We start from the raw sequence: 15,397 nt of genomic DNA on the forward strand, positions 1-15,397 counted from the left end.
CAGGTCTGTAATCCCAGCACTTTGGGAGGCCAAGGCGGGCAGATCACCTGGGATCAGGAGTTCAAGACCACCCTGGCCAACATGGTGAAACCCTGTCTCTACTAAAAATGCAAAAATTAGCCAGGCATGGTGGGATACACCTATAATCCCAGCTACTTCGGAGGCTGAGGCAGGAGAATCACTTGCCCTTGGGAGGCGGAGGTTGCAGTGAGCCGAGATTGCACCACTACACTCCAGTCTGGGCAACAGAGGGAGACTTTGTCTCAAAACAAAAATAAAAACAAAAACAAAAACAAAAATAAAAGGCACTACAGCCGCCTAACACAAAGATGACAGAATCTTATCCCTACGCTGTAGCCACACACAACCACACCCAAGATCCCCCAAGGAAAATGGATGAATAGAGAACACTAGCAAATGAGAATTAAGCATCACTTTGCTACAAATACTCCAGTAAACTGGGCCTGAGCACTGCTTTGGGCTTCCAGACTGTAGGCTTCCTCTATCTCCCAGGCATAAATAGACTCTTACCTTAGTGAGAGCACATCAGACATTAGCCAAGTGTGGTGGTGCGTGCCTGTAATCCCAGCTACTTGGGAGACTGAAGCTGGAGAATCGCTTTAACCCGGGAGGTGGAGGCTGCAGTGAGCTGAGATCTCACCACTGCACTCCAGCCTGGTGACAGAGCGAGACTCTGTCTTAAAATAACAATAATAATAATAATTCTCTGATGACTCCTCAGGAAATTCTCCTCATTTTAAGAGTATGCTATGTTGTTCTGTGAAAATGAAGACTACCAGCACTTCTGTGTAAACTCTAGGAAGAGTTTGACTATAGGAGTATGGTAATCCTTGCTGTGTAAAGAAAGGATGGAAAGCTACTTTGTTTTGATAAAGTAAAATGTATTGAAGTGCCTATTTTGAGTAAATTAAAATTCAGAGTACTTACCATTTCAGCTGGTCTCAACAGCAAATTTTTAGAAGTCTGAAATACATCAATACCGTGAAATAGGAGACTCTTACTTCCTTAAGACATTCATGAAATCACTGGGTTAGGTGCTAGTAATGCAATGATGAGAAAACACACACACACACAAACACACACACACACAATCCCAGCTCTTATGGGGTTTATAGTCAAGTGGGGAGACAAACATTAATCAAATAATTACACAAATAAATTTAACAAACTGCAGAGTGCATGATGGAAGAGCAGTATTAGATGGTATGAGATGATTAACAGGGTCTGTTAATTGGCCAGAAACATCTGGGAAAGCTCACCTGAGACTGTCAGTTGTGCTATGGTTGGAGGATGGGGATGGGAGGTGGCTGGTGAGGGCCTCGTTAGGGAAGGAACTAAGGGTGCAGGAGCCCTGCTGCTGAAGCAGTATGAGCCTCGGGTAACACAAGGGCTAACCCAAATGCCTACACAGAGTAAGGATTGTGGGAGAGGAAGAAGTGACATGCCTCTCAAGTATTAAAATTCAGTTTTCATCATTTAAAAATAGAGTAACAATAGGCAAACAGTTTGTGTTTTTCACAGGGATTGTAAGAGTCAATAAATGATCACTGAACTCCTAGGAGGGTCCTAAAACTGAGCGTTTGAATTCCAGAATTTAAATGCTGGGTAGAAAAGGATGACCCAGCAAGTATTCCTGAGTCTGAAGAAGAAAAGCCAGGAGTGAGTTTAGTGTTACTAATGGCAGAGGAAAAGAGGGCCTTTTAAAAAGGAGGCAGTGGTACTCAGAGTTGAAGGCTACCAAAAGATCAAGGAAAATGAGAACTGAAAAAATATCTGTTGGAGTTAGCAACATGGAGGCCAATGACATTCACAAAATGCTTAAAATGCACTGATATTGTATAATTAGTTTCAAGCATCTTCTGAATTATCTGTGTCTTTTGCCTGACTGGGAGGGGTGTGGGTTGCTTTAGATCAAATTCCACACTTCTGGAGATCTGGGGGCATTCTAGCAACAATCCAGATAGTGTTACAAACAAGACCATTATAAGATAAACACATTTTAACAAGGCATTTATTACCCAATGCTTTAATATTAGAGAGACTCAACTGGGCTCATGTTAAAAACAATGAAGCATCTATGTCTTATGCAATGCTGTATAGGAAGTATCTGATAAAGTCTAGATCCTCAGAATAAAAATTCTATGCATTGGTCTATTGTCTTTATTTAAGACAAAGAGTGTGCTTAAGGTACAGGTATCTACCAGCTACTGAAAACTGCAGAACCCCTATCCATGATGTATCCTTATTTATAGAATGCTCTAAAAATGCTCTAAAAATCTCCCATAAAACAGGATGAAAGTAGTTTTCTAATCCAAAATGTCATCATAATTGACACTTCTCAGGGTAAAAATTAGCACATAATGGTGAGTGAGCTCAGAAAGATTCAAAATAAACAATTTATACAAATCGAGCTCTCCAACAATTGCAAATATACAGTATCTATTAGTCTTTAGCTGAATTAATCATTTATTTTTTATTTTTATTTTTTTTTTTGAGATGGAGTTTCGCTCTTGTTGCCCAGGCTGGAGTGCAGTGGAGTGATCTCGGCTCACCACAACCTCCGCCTCCCAGGTTCAAGTGATTCTCCTGCTCAGCCTCCCGAGTAGCTGGGATTACAGGCATGCGCCACCACACCCAGCTAACTTTTTTGTATTTTTAGTAGGGACGGGGTTTCTCCATGTTGTCAGGCTGGTCTCGAACTCCTGACCTCAGGTGATCCGCCCACCTCAGCCTCCCAAAGTGCTGGGATTACCAGCGTGAGCCATCACACCCAGCCTAAATTAATCATTTCTTAAGGCCCTCATAAAGTTACTGTTTGTAAAAAATAAAATTCTACATATATGGGAATTTAGAAAAACATTTAATTGTCATAATTGAATGTAATTAATCATTGTTAAAATATCAAAGCAATAATACATTTCAGAGGATATATATGTAATGATTTTTAAGGCTCTAGTGAAGCATACTCTAAAATGTAGCTAAGCAATCTATTAACACCGGCCTTTTACAGAATACAGTTACAATCATTCTAACAAGATAAATTGGCTGGGCGCAGTGACTCATGCCTGTAATCCCAGCACTTTGGGAGGCCAAGGTGGGTGGATCACCTGAAGTCAGGAGTTCAAGACCAGCCTGGCCAACATGTCGAAACCCCATCTCTACTAAAAATACAAATAATTATCCAGGTGTGGTGGCAGGCACCTGTAAACCTTGGCAGGCTGAGGCAGGAGAATCGCGTGAACCCGGGAGACGGGGGTTGCAGTGAGCCAAGATTGCACCATTACACTCCAGCCTGGGTGACAGAGCAAGACTCTGAGAAAAAAAGAAAGATAAATTATACATATGATTGATATACAAGCAAATTATATGTATTCACACATATATAGTTTCCTTTTGGAAGATTTTAGGAAAATATTTGTCACAATTAATGATTTTTATATTTTATTTATAAATTGAGTACTTTGACAAAATATTATATTAAATGGTTCAGTAAGACTGAACCATATATGATGTACTTTTATATGTTATTGCATTTTTAAAAATCTGTAATTTTCAATAACAAATCTCAAAATATGAAAATAAATTTCTTGGTTTGGCACAGTGGCTCATACCTGTAATTCCAGCACTTTGATTGGCCAAAGCGGGTGGATCACTGGAGTCTGTGAGTTTGAGACTAGCCTAGGCAACATGGCAAAACACCATCTCTACAAAAAAATACAAAAATTAGCTAGGTGTGGCAGAGGGTACCTGTAGGCTAGGGAGGCTGAGGTGGGAGGATCCATTGAGCCCATGAGACCTAGGCTGCAGTGAGCTGCAACTGGGCAATAGAGCGAGAGCTTGTCTCAAAATAAATAAATAAATAAATAAATAAATTTCTTCTCTTTAAATCTTGGACCTAGTCATCAGATCAATCTTTCTAAAATTTTGTTTTCATTCATGCATATTATTCAGTGGCTCCCCACTTCCTACAAAATGAAGTTCAGCTCTTTGTTCTGACATGTAAACCATTTCAATATTTGGCTTCAAACATTATTTCCAAAGCAGGCCATGCTCCTCATCTCCACCCTGAGCTTGTGGTGTGTTCCTCACCTTGAAAGCTCTTCCTCTTTCTCTTCTTCAAATTTTGTGATTTTTAAAGATGCAGTTCAACTCCCACCCACCTCCCTTATGAAATCTTCCCTTATGCTTCTAGTGCCTTCCTCTGGCCTTGTCTTCATCACTTATTTTGGGTTTTAAACAACGACTATTATGTACTTAGTAACAGTACTTGTGTCCCCTTTTTTTTTTTTTGAGACGGAGTTTCGTTCCCGTTGCCCAGGCTGGAGTGCAATGGTGTGATCTTGGCTCACGGCAACCTCTGCCTCCCGGGTTCAAGTGATTCTCCTGCCTCAGCCTCCCGAGTAGCTGGGATTACAGGCGCCCGCCACCATGCCCAGCTACTTTTTGTATTTTTAGTAGAGACGGGGTTTTGCTATGTTGGCCAGGCTGGTCTCGAACTACTGACCTCAGGTGATCCACCTGCCTTGGCCTCCCAAAGTGCTGGGATTACACATGTGAACCACTGTGCCCAACCTTGTGTCTCTTAGCCGAATGGGAATTACCTTTGATGCCTAGCACAATCCTGAGAATTATAAAATTTGAGTGAGTATAAAATTATAAGCATATGCTAGTATTACCTTAATTACCTCTGACCTATTTTACTTTATTCTTACAGTTTTTCTATCTACAGAAATAGTATAACTAAACGTCAAGTTTACTATTGCTTAAGTGTCTCTCATTCTCTTTCAAAGAAACTGATCTTGCTGTTGTCTCCATTTAATGCATACTCTTCACTGTGCAACTGAAATATAGAGAGTCTGGAATTTTCCTCAAACTAGGGACTAATTCCCTTTAATTTCATCAAGTCTTCGGTAAGTTCTTGTGTTTTGTGATAAATACATTTTTACCTTCCTTTTAATGGAATATTTGAATGTTCAATTTCTCCAAAAATACAGAACTTTAAAAAACCCAAAAAACAGTAAGGTCTTTCTTTCATTGAGTTTGATGTTTATTGTTTTTCTCTCCTTTCTCCAAGCACAGGGGAAGAGGTATAAAAGCAGAGGGATATATGCTTTTGAAAAGCCACCCTGGGCTAGATGCAGAAAAGCAGAAATTATGGTGCTAGCTTCTTTTACTGCATAGGCAGTTTAGCTCTGCTTAAGACTATTGTACTTGAGTCCTAAGTTTACAAATCTAGGGAAATCATGCTTACAAATGAGCATGGTTTTCTTTTTGCATATAACAGCACCAATTACTTATTAAACACCTACTATACATCAGATGCAATGTTGGTTGCTTTATATGTTACCTAATTTTCATGATCAAATGTATCATGATTTCCATTTTACAAATGAGGAAACCGAGGCTTAGAGATGCTAAGTAACTTTAACAACTAGTAAATGGCAGAGCTAGAGTTTGGATGCAGAACTGATTCCAAAGCCTATGCTCTTTTCTCTACATCTTGCACTGTCAGTGTCTTTTAGTGGCAGGAATTCTCACTGGGGAATGTTGGGGCTTGCATCTATGACTCTGGCAGCTAAATGGAAGGATAGAATAATAATAAAAAAGTTCCATTGTATCTAGGGAGGCTTACCAGACCCCTTCCCCTATGCACAGTTGCTCCAGGCTTTGTTATTAGATGTTCCTCACTCTGACAATTTACATTTCAGTGTACACTAAATTTGGCACTGTCCCTTTTGTTATGGAACATCTGATCATTTCTGTCTGGGTAGGTGGGGAGGAAGGCTGAGAAGTTTTTATCTTTGTCAAGGCCCAGGAATGAAAACAACACCAGGAAGTAAATCAATGCAATAATATACATTTTATATTAAAAATATAATATGCAGGATATTTTATATTTAATATTAGTATATAACATATTAATATATAAACATTATTTAACATTATGCATTTTATATATATTAGAAATTCTACCCTGTAAAAATATATTTCTCAGAGGGGCCGGCATTCGGGGGCGGGGGGGGCAATACATTTATCACACAATATGAAACTTACATAAGACTAGATATATCTATAGTCTTCGTGCTGTGCTGATATATAAATTCCAAGTTTCAGCTGTTAGTTACTTACTTGAAGATCAGTAGAAGGAAATTTCAGTGTGACAAGAATGTTGACAATCCCTGTGCTATCTGTACTAGGATCTAGTTCCACTGTGCTCTTCCAGGGAAGGATGTAGCTGTGTATGCAGGTTTTAGTTGGACAGTCATCTTTTTCTAGTGGCAGTTTCCCAGTCGCTGTTCTGTGTATTAGGACCACGGGAGGAGAGAAAAGGTTATTCTTCCTTCTCCATTTTTCCACACTTAAGAGAATTTAATATACTGTGTTTTCTAGTTAGTAGTTAATTTTGTGTAATAGTCTAGAGATTGCTATACAGATTTAATGTGTTTTACACTTAGTTGGGCAAAAGTGTATTAGTATCTACCGCCAACCAGATCTAACTACATAAATATATATTATATAATTACATTAAGGATAATTTGTGGGTTTTGCGTGTGAACCCTAAAAATCTGAGCCAGGTCCCAGTTAATTTAGAAAGTTTATTTTGCCACGGTTGAGGATGCGTGCCCATGATACAGCCTCAGGAGGTCAGAACCCGAGGTGGTCAGAGCAGTTTGGTTTTGTACATTTTAGGAAGACACGAGACATCAATCAGCGTGTGTAAGATGAACACTGGTTCAGTCCAGAAAAGGTGGGACGACTTGAAGCAAAGGTGGGACAACTCAAAACAGGGGGCGGGCTTCCAGGTTTTAGGGAGATAAGAGGCAAATCACTGCATTCTTTTGAGTTTCTGATTACCCTTTCCAAAGGAGGCAATCAGATATTCATTTATCTCAGTGAGCAGAGGGGTGACTTTGAATAGAATCGGAGGCAGGTTTGCCCTAAGCAGTTCTCCGAAGCTTGACTTTTTCCTTTAGCTTAGTGATTTTGGGGCCCCAAGATTTTCCTTTCACATGAGTTAATAACTGTCCAGTGTTGTGAAATATCATTTTAATATTAGGATATCTGAAATGTTTCCATATGGCTGGGTGTGGTGGCTCACGCCTGTAATCCCAGCACTTTGGGAGGCTGAGGCCTGAGGAACACTTGAGCCCAGGAGTTTGACACCAGCCTGGGCAACATAGTGAGACTCTATCTCTACAAAAAATAAAATTAGCCAGGCGTGGTGGCGCATGTCTGTGGTCCCAGCTACTTGGGAGGCTAAGGGAGGAGGATAATTTGGGCCCGGGGGCTTGAGGCTGTAGTGAGCCATGATCATGCTACTGCACTCCAGCCTGGGGGACAGAGATAGACCCTGTCTCAAAATCAATCAACACACAATGACAACAAATAAATGAGATGTTTCTACAGATCACTTTGTTTTTTTAGAAACACTAAATTAATTAATTAATTTAGTTATTGAGACGGAGTCTTGCTCTGTTGCCCAGGATGGAGTGCAGTGGTACGATCTCGGCTCACTGCAACCTCCATCTCCCGGGTTCAAGCTATTCTCCTGCCTCAGCCTCTCAAGTAGCTGGGACTACAGGCATGCGGCACCATGACCGGCTAATTTTTGTATTTTTAGTAGAGACCAGGTTTCACCATGTTGGTCAGTCCGGTCTGGAACTCCTGACCTCAGGTGATCTGCCCGCCTCGACCTCCCGAAGTGCTGGGATTACAGGCGTGAGCCACCGTGCCTGGCCTAAAAACACTAAATTTAGTAAGGTACTGGGGTGCAGTTTTGTCACTGACAGTTATGGTGCTGTAGAAAGAGCCCATATCTGGAGTCTGCCTTTAGCCTCAGCTCTGCCTCTTGTTTTTGTACCTTGGAAAAGTCACTTCACCTGTTTTCTCATCTATATAGGATGAAGATCATAATTTCTTTTACACAGTGTTATGAGACTGAATGACAGAAATTAAAAGAAGTGTTCTACAAAGGCAAAGTTAGGTTTCTTACAGCAGGAAGGGAGATGCACACAGAGAAGTGGGAATCTCAGGAGACGGATGTGGCCAAGGGCTTTTTACGGGGGTTGGGCTAAGCATTATTAGTCAACGGGCTATACTGCTATTTATGGTAGGTCTTGAATACCATTTCTCCAAAATAACCGATTTCCTCCCCAAACCCAAACTTCCTCAACTGGGATCGAACTCAATCCTACAGCGTGTTCTGAGATTCTATACTCGCCTCACTTCTCCCAAGATCGTACATTTTGGAGGAGCCATTCCTTCATCATCCATGTTTGCATCCTTCACACCGTTCATTGGTTAAGTGCTTAGTACGTTTGCTATTGGGCAAGGTCCTCAAACGGGAGGTGGACGTCAGAATAGTCAGGTTAGCGACTGAGTAACTGTTAGTGGTGGATAATTTAAAGCCAATTTGAAAGTTCATCCTTTCCCCCCAAAGGCAAAAACAGGCGTTCCTTTTCTTAAAAGAGAATTTTAAATAGAATTGGGTCTCTGGTGTCCTGCCTAAAGCCCGCAAAGAAAGAGGGTCATGGTTGGGGGTGGGGGTGATGGGGGATACTGAACCCTCTTCTGGTTGCGCCTTGCCCGGAGCCCCCGGCTAGAGCCCTGGCGCTCCTGGCGCGCTCCCAACGCGAATCGGTGACTCCGCAGGCCGCGCAGTGCGGAGGTGCCAGTCCCACCCTCCCCCTTGTGCGGTGCGGGGCTCCATTTCCCCGAGCCGCTGGGGTCAGCTTCTGGTCTTGAGATGCGGATGAAGTGGTGTGAAGGGTTGGGCTTTTTTTTTTGTTCCTAAAAATGCAACGAACAAAAAAAAAAGTACAACAATCCAAACCCAACCATCTTAATTGCACGGCAGCTTAACTGGGAGACTTTCTTCCCGGGCGGCCCCACCCGGGACCGCGCCGCTTCAGTCGAGCCCACCGTCTGGGCAAACGGCGTCCACTTCCCGGAGCCGCTGCCCAGCCTCTGCGGGGGGGCTTTGGGCGCGCGCAGAACTCTGGAAGGGAGAAAAGCCCGCAGCCCGGCCCTCCCCGTCCCAGGCGGCCCGCGCGGGTGGACGGCGGGAGCAGGCGGCGGTTGGAGACGCCGGCAGGAACGCGGTCTCACCACCCGGCTCCCTCCGCCAAGGCGAGGCGCGGCCGGGGAGGCGGGACACAGGCGAAGCGGGACGGGGAGGCGGGGCCGGAGGTGCAGGCGGAGGCGGGCGACGGGGAAGGGAGGGGGAGAGGGAGGGGGAGGGGAGGGGGAAGGGACGGGAGGGGAGGGGGAGGGGGAAGGGACGGGAGGGAAGGGGGAGGGGAGGGGGAAGGGACGGGAGGGAAGGGGGAGGGGAGAGGGAAGCGGGAGAGGGAAGGGGGCGGAGCTAGCCGGAGCCGCGAGTCCATTTTGGGGCTGTGCTTGGCGCGTACCGTGCGGTGCCTGTAGTTGGAGGACGGGCGGTCGCGCGGCCTTTCCCACTAGCCGGAGGTCGGAGATAAGTACCCGCCGCCCGGCTCCCCTCGGGAAAGCGGGGTGGTCCTCGAACCTTCAGCGAGGGTGGGGACTTGCCCAGGTCAGCAGGGATCTGCGTGGGTTGGGGGGGCTGGCGAAGGCCGTCTGAGCTCCAGTCCGGCAGCGCGGCGGAAACCAGCGGGGCACTGTCATGGCCCTGGGGAGGAGCGGCCTGCGGAGGGCGCCGGGGCAGTGTGTCTGTGGTCCAGAAAACCTGCTCCGTCCGGAGCCTTCCTGGCCCCGCTACCAGCGTCTCCACATCCCCTAGAAAAGAAAAGACGGGTGTGGGCCTTAGGTTACAGCGCGCCGCCAGCGTTTGGTTGCATGGCGCCGGGGGAGGGCGCCCTAACCGAGAAGCTGCTTAATACAAAGAGCTCCAGGCTCCTGGCGGTTCACCAGGTCTAAACAGCCGGGCTTTATTTGTGGGGGCGATTGAAAAAATTGAGGGTCAAGATTGGGGTGCTGTGCAAATAAATGCGTTAATACTGTTCTTTTTCTTCTTTCTTTGCAGTAGCCTCTAGTTCGTTAGTCAAAACGTGAAAAAAAAGACCTGCTTTGCCCTGGGAAATAGTAACCCTGCCAAATACATCAGCTTGTAGGAGACAGAGGTAAACTACAATAATTTTCCTGTGTTATCTTTTTTTTTTTAAACACCCAATTTCAATAGGCCCTAGAACCTTCCAAAATGGAACTGTGTGTAGAATACGTATGTTCCCATCCACTTTCATTGGTGGTCTTTGTTCTTTGCATATTTTGTTAAAACTTAGAAAAACAGAATTCACGTTTAGCAATTATTTATGTGGTATTTATCTTAAATATATCCAAACATTCATATTACAAAGGAAGAAAGGGGCTTCCACACTTTTTTCCTAGTTTTTTTTCCCTTCTCCTATGCTTAGTGAATTGTCAGGCTGCTAGGGCTTGTAGAACAGGGCTTGAGTTTTCTAGAGACCTTTATATAATAGGCACTTTAAAAGCAGAATTTCATTTACATAGGCACTCCTTCTAGTAGAACTTGATGGAGCTGTTAACCGGCTATACTTCCTTCTTGCACAATGGGAGCGTCCCTATCCCTCCCTAAAAATACGTTTTTTTTCCTTTCTACCAGCTGGCTTACTAAACCTCCCTGGGAAGTCCTTTCCTAAAACCAGGCTGTTCTGTTCATTCTATACATTTATGATAGGTTATCTGGCCTTAATTCTGTCACAGCTTTTGTTCAGATATGCTCATTTTCATGACACTGCTTTGTACCTGATACCTTATGTAATATTTGTTTTGCCTTGCCTTGAAATCACAGTTCAAGTTTAGAACCTTTTCTTGCTTGATACACTGATGCTCCAAAATAACACCTTAAATGTGTAGAGTTTGCACATATGTAATTAAACCTTATGTTTGTATAGTTTCGTAGTTTATGGAATTCTCACACATCACACAGGAGTTAAGAAATTACTTTTAGGCAGCTAGAAAGAGTAAAAGAGTTCTCGGTGGAATTTTCCTTTAATAAAAAGCAGCTCCTGGCCGGTGACTTTGGGAGGCTGAGGTGGGTGGATCACTTGAGGTCAGGAGTTCAAGACCAGCCTGACCAATATGGTGAAATCCCATCTTTACTAACAATACAAAAATTAGCTGGGCATGGGGGTGCGCGCACCTGTAATCCCAGCTACTCGGGAGGCTGAGGCAGAAGAACCACTTGAACCGGGACGCAGAGGTAGCAGTGAGCCAAGATCGTGCCACTGCACTCTAGACTGGGCAACAGAGCCAGACTCTACCAAAAAAAAAAAAAAAAAAAAAAAAAAAAAGCCCCTAAACCATTTATTTTCTAACAGAAACCCTGAAAAGTCAAGCTGCAAGCAAAAATATGCAAGCTAGAAGCTTTTATATGTATAAATGTAGCCTGCTGTATCTGGAAGCCAGGTACATTCAATATGGGGTTTCTCACTCCCTTTTCCTTGTCACCCTATATGGGCGTCTGGGCCGCTCCCTTTTCCTTGTCACCCTATGTGGGCGTCTTGGCGATCACTAGGTAAAACCACGGGTGCAGGTGTCATGGCGGCCCCAGGTAGAAGCTACATTTGCATAACAAAAAATTAGGGTGGGAGGGCCAGTCTTTAGACGGGCTATGTAAATGATTCACCTGGTCAAACCAGTCCCCTGGGCCCTATGTAAATCACCGCCTCCTCAAGCCTCTGTACAAAATCGATTGCGTTTCACCCCAAACCCGGAGACCCTCTCTTGGGTGACATTTCTCAGCGTGAGGAACCTTTCCCTATTAAATTTTCCGCTCCTAAACCCACTCCTCGTGTGTGTCCATGTCCTGAATTCTTTCTTGGCTCGAGACAACCACGGGTGTATCCCCCAGGCAATGGAGCCATTTCATTATGAGGTAAATACTACAAAAATCATTTTTAAATTTTTTTCCAAGAGATGGGATTCTCAACTGTGTTCCCCAGGCTGGTCTTGAACTGGGCTCAAGTGATCCTCCTGCTTCAGCCTTCAGAGTAGCTGGGACTACAAGTGTGTGGCACCATTCCCAGATATAAAAATCCTAATTTTATGAAGGATAAAACTGGTGCTTGAACACAGGTACTCAAAAGCAGGTTCTGTGCTTTCCCCTTCACTAGAGAGCCTGTTAAACCTAGTTTGTAAAAACTGCAAAATTTTAGAAGGGATTTTAGAGAGCTTATGATTAAACTCCTTCATTTTATGAATAAGAATACTGAGTTCTTGAGTCCCTTTCTAGATATTGCTAAGGTCTAAGAATTAGAAAACTCAGGCTGTGATGCCTAGTTTGCTGTGTACAACTGATGAGTCTCCACTTTTTGAGTGCTGGGGGTGTCTTAGTTTTTTTGACTCCTAAAATTAGGTGTTTAGATGATTTCTAAGATGCTTTTAAGCCCAGTATTTCTATTCCTACCCCATAACTTTTATTACCATTTATTGCCTATACATATATATTGGTAAGACACAGATGCAGACTAATGTTAACTGCCTTAAACTTTTATATTTTAAACTCGGGTAGGTATGGTAACAAGTGTGTCTTATTCTTGGTTTTTTACTAAGTCCTATAAAAGTATGGTTTTATTTAAGGTTAGGAACTGCATAGAGAGGTGGACCACTCTAATACATCATTGGTTAGAGTTCATAAAGTGATATAAACCGTTTCTAGAGAGAAACCTAGTCATCTTTTCAACAGCCTTAAAAATGTCCTTACTGTTTGACCCAGAAGTACATTTAAAGGAATTGTCTAAGGAAGTAGAGCTGTGGAGCAAGACTTTTCTCTATAAGGTGTTTACCTAAATGTTACAATACCAAAAAAACACAACAACCCACAAACAAAACAACACAGCAGCAAGAACAAACCCATAAATGAGCAATAAGAAAGCATATCCACAACATGGACTGTCATGTTTTTCTAGAACATATAATGATGGGGGAAAGGCATGTAATAAGGGGATAGGATACAAAATTGTATTATGCTACCAGTTTTGTTAAAATGTGTGCACATGCACGGACACATGGGATTGGAATAAAGACACCAAAATAATAGTAGTGGTGATTTCTTGCTGATGTGATTATGGGTGGCTTTTTCTCTCTATTTTCTGAATTTTCTATAATAAAAACAAATTAATTTTATAATTTAAGAAGACACAAAAGCTAGTTGCATGGATAACTTCGGTTTCAGTATGGTGTCAATATTTTATGGTTTTAATTGTGGTAAGAACATTTAACATGAGACCTATCCTCTACACAAATTTCTAAGTGTACATTACAGTGGTGTTAACTATAGACATGAGCAGATCTCTGAAACTTACTTTTATGTGTCTTTTATAAACTATTTATCATACCTTCTAGAATAACAGCACCTGGCCGGGTGCAGTGGCTCAGGCCTGTAATCACAGCACTTTGGGAGGCTGAGGTGGGCGGATCACCTGAGGTCAGGAGCTCCAGACCAGCCTGGCCAAAATGGTAAAACCCTGTCTCTACTAAAAATACAAAAAATTAGCTGGGCATGGTGGCAAGTGCCTGTAATACCAGCTACTTGGTGGGAGGCTAAGGCAGGAGAATCACTTGAACCCAGGAGGCGGAGGTTCCAGTGAGCCAAGATCACACCATTGCACTCCAGCCTGGGTGACAAGAGCAAAACTCTGTCCCCAAAAAAAAAAAAAAAAAAGGCAGGAAAGAGTCCAGGCTAAACTGTGGTATGGAGAAGAGAATGAAGGAAAAGGAAAAAGTTTGTCTTAGTGCTCTGAACTAGCGAGGTAATGAGTGACCTGGTTTATATTTCTGAGAATTTCACCTTAGTCTGACAACCCTTTGTGAACTTTCTGAGTAGGTGAACTTTCCAAGCTAGTGAACATTCTGTACTAGCTCTATTTTGCCTTGTCAGGATCTCTGCTAGAAATATCTTGGAAATTTTAACTACTGTTTATTCTAGGATAATGCCAGAAAAGGTTGGTTACTTACTGTCTTAAATGGACACATAGGTAACTTTTATATTGTTTGCAAGAGCCACATAACAATTATTTTAGATACTATATATAATATATTAATTTTCATTTTTAGAGGTATTGAAATCTGATATTTCTTTGTCCTGTTTTAATCATATACATCACAGAGGTGCTATGTGTAATACATTAATTTTCATTTTTAGAGATTATATCTGAAACCTGATCTCTGTATCTTACTTTGTCCTGTTTTGATCATATAAGTCACCGGGACAGTCTCTAAAAGAATGAAGAGTAATAACACATTGATACAGAGTATTTAAAATAAAAACTTTGTAAATACTTTTCATATACCTTTTAAAATAGCTATACAAATGAGGAGAGAAACTAGTATGTATAAGTGGTTTGTCAGAGGTTACAGACTGAGAGCTAGACAAGTATGTCAGTCTCCTCACAGGTCTGGATTCAGAGACTTCCAGTAATACATTAAAAAAAAAAATTTATGAAAGATGAAACCATAGGCTGGGCATGATGGCTTATGCCTGTAATCCCAGCACTTTGGGAGGCCAAGGCAGGAAGATACTTGTGGCCAGGAGTTTGAGTCCAGCCTGGCCAACATGGCGAAACCCCGTCTCTATTAAAAACATAAAAATGAGCCTGACGTGGTGGTAGGCACCTGTAATCTCAGCTACTTGGGAGGATGAGGCAGGAGAATTGCTTGAACCCAGGAAGAGGAGGCTGCAGTGAGACAAGATCGCACCATTGCACTCCAGCCTGGGTGACAAAGCAAGACTGTCTCAAAAAAACAAAAACAAAAACAAACCATACTACAGCAGATTAAACTTCTTATGAGGCTTATATTTAGCTAATGTTTTCAAAGTTTTACTTTCTAAACTCAATATGGTTTTTTAATAATTGGCTCTTTAGTTTTTCCACCCATTTTATTGTGAAAATGTTCAAATATAGAGAAAACTCAAGAAGAATATTAAAGTATTCTTACATCCTCTACCTAGATTTTAATAGTTGTTAATTAGACCCTTACTTAGTTTCAAGGAAACATTTATTAATGGATCTCTCTCTTTTTTTTTTTTCTTTTTGAGATGGAGTCTCACTCTGTCATCTAGGCTGGAGTGCAGTGGTGCGATCTTGACTCCCTGCAACCTCTGCCGCCTGGGTTCAAGTGATTTTCCTGCCTCAGCCTCCCAGCTATTACAGGTGTCTGCCACTGCTCCCGGCTAATTTTTGTATTTTTAGTAGAGACAGGGTTTCACCATCTTGGCCAGGCTGATCTTGAACTCCTGACCTCATGATCCACCTGGCTCAGCCTTCCAAAGTGCTGGGATTACATGCATGAGCCAATGCACCTGGCCTAATGTATCTCATACTACAGTATAGTAAGGTGCAGTGGCTCATGCCTGTAGTCCCAGCTACTCTGGAGG

At 42.7% G+C, this 15,397-nt stretch overlaps 2 protein-coding genes across 16 annotated transcripts in view; one reads left to right on the forward strand and one right to left on the reverse strand.

Annotated features, from left to right (window-relative positions):
- The window catches only part of TRIM13 (tripartite motif containing 13), a 76,572-nt gene that overhangs the window by 51,063 nt on the left and 10,112 nt on the right, over nucleotides 1-15,397 (forward strand). Inside the window, exons 1-2 of one of the 10 annotated variants that reach the window (XM_055096793.1) lie at nucleotides 8,666-9,150; nucleotides 10,025-10,121. The gene's annotated coding sequence lies outside the window, so the exon portion shown is untranslated. Of the gene's footprint in view, nucleotides 1-8,665; nucleotides 9,211-9,326; nucleotides 9,575-9,770; nucleotides 9,913-10,024; nucleotides 10,122-15,397 lie in introns of those variants that run through there. The other 9 variants (XM_055096789.2, XM_055096792.2, XM_055096791.2 and 6 more) reach the window with 9 other exon arrangements.
- The window catches only part of LOC129393639 (uncharacterized), a 168,474-nt gene that overhangs the window by 31,136 nt on the left and 121,941 nt on the right, over nucleotides 1-15,397 (reverse strand). For 5 of the 6 annotated variants that reach the window (XM_063595969.1, XM_063595970.1, XM_063595967.1 and 2 more), the window contains 5 exons: nucleotides 9,432-9,777; nucleotides 6,151-6,319; nucleotides 3,633-3,725; nucleotides 3,223-3,333; nucleotides 949-984 (listed from right to left, as the gene is read on the reverse strand). In XM_063595969.1, the coding sequence (XP_063452039.1) occupies nucleotides 949-984; nucleotides 3,223-3,333; nucleotides 3,633-3,725; nucleotides 6,151-6,319; nucleotides 9,432-9,777 (755 nt within the window). The remainder of the gene's footprint in view (nucleotides 1-948; nucleotides 985-3,222; nucleotides 3,334-3,632; nucleotides 3,726-6,150; nucleotides 6,320-9,431; nucleotides 9,778-15,397) is intronic. The other variant, XM_063595972.1, reaches the window with a different exon arrangement.

The sequence above is a fragment of the Pan paniscus genome, chromosome 14, assembly GCF_029289425.2.
Source record: "Pan paniscus chromosome 14, NHGRI_mPanPan1-v2.0_pri, whole genome shotgun sequence".
Lineage (NCBI taxonomy): Eukaryota > Metazoa > Chordata > Mammalia > Primates > Hominidae > Pan > Pan paniscus.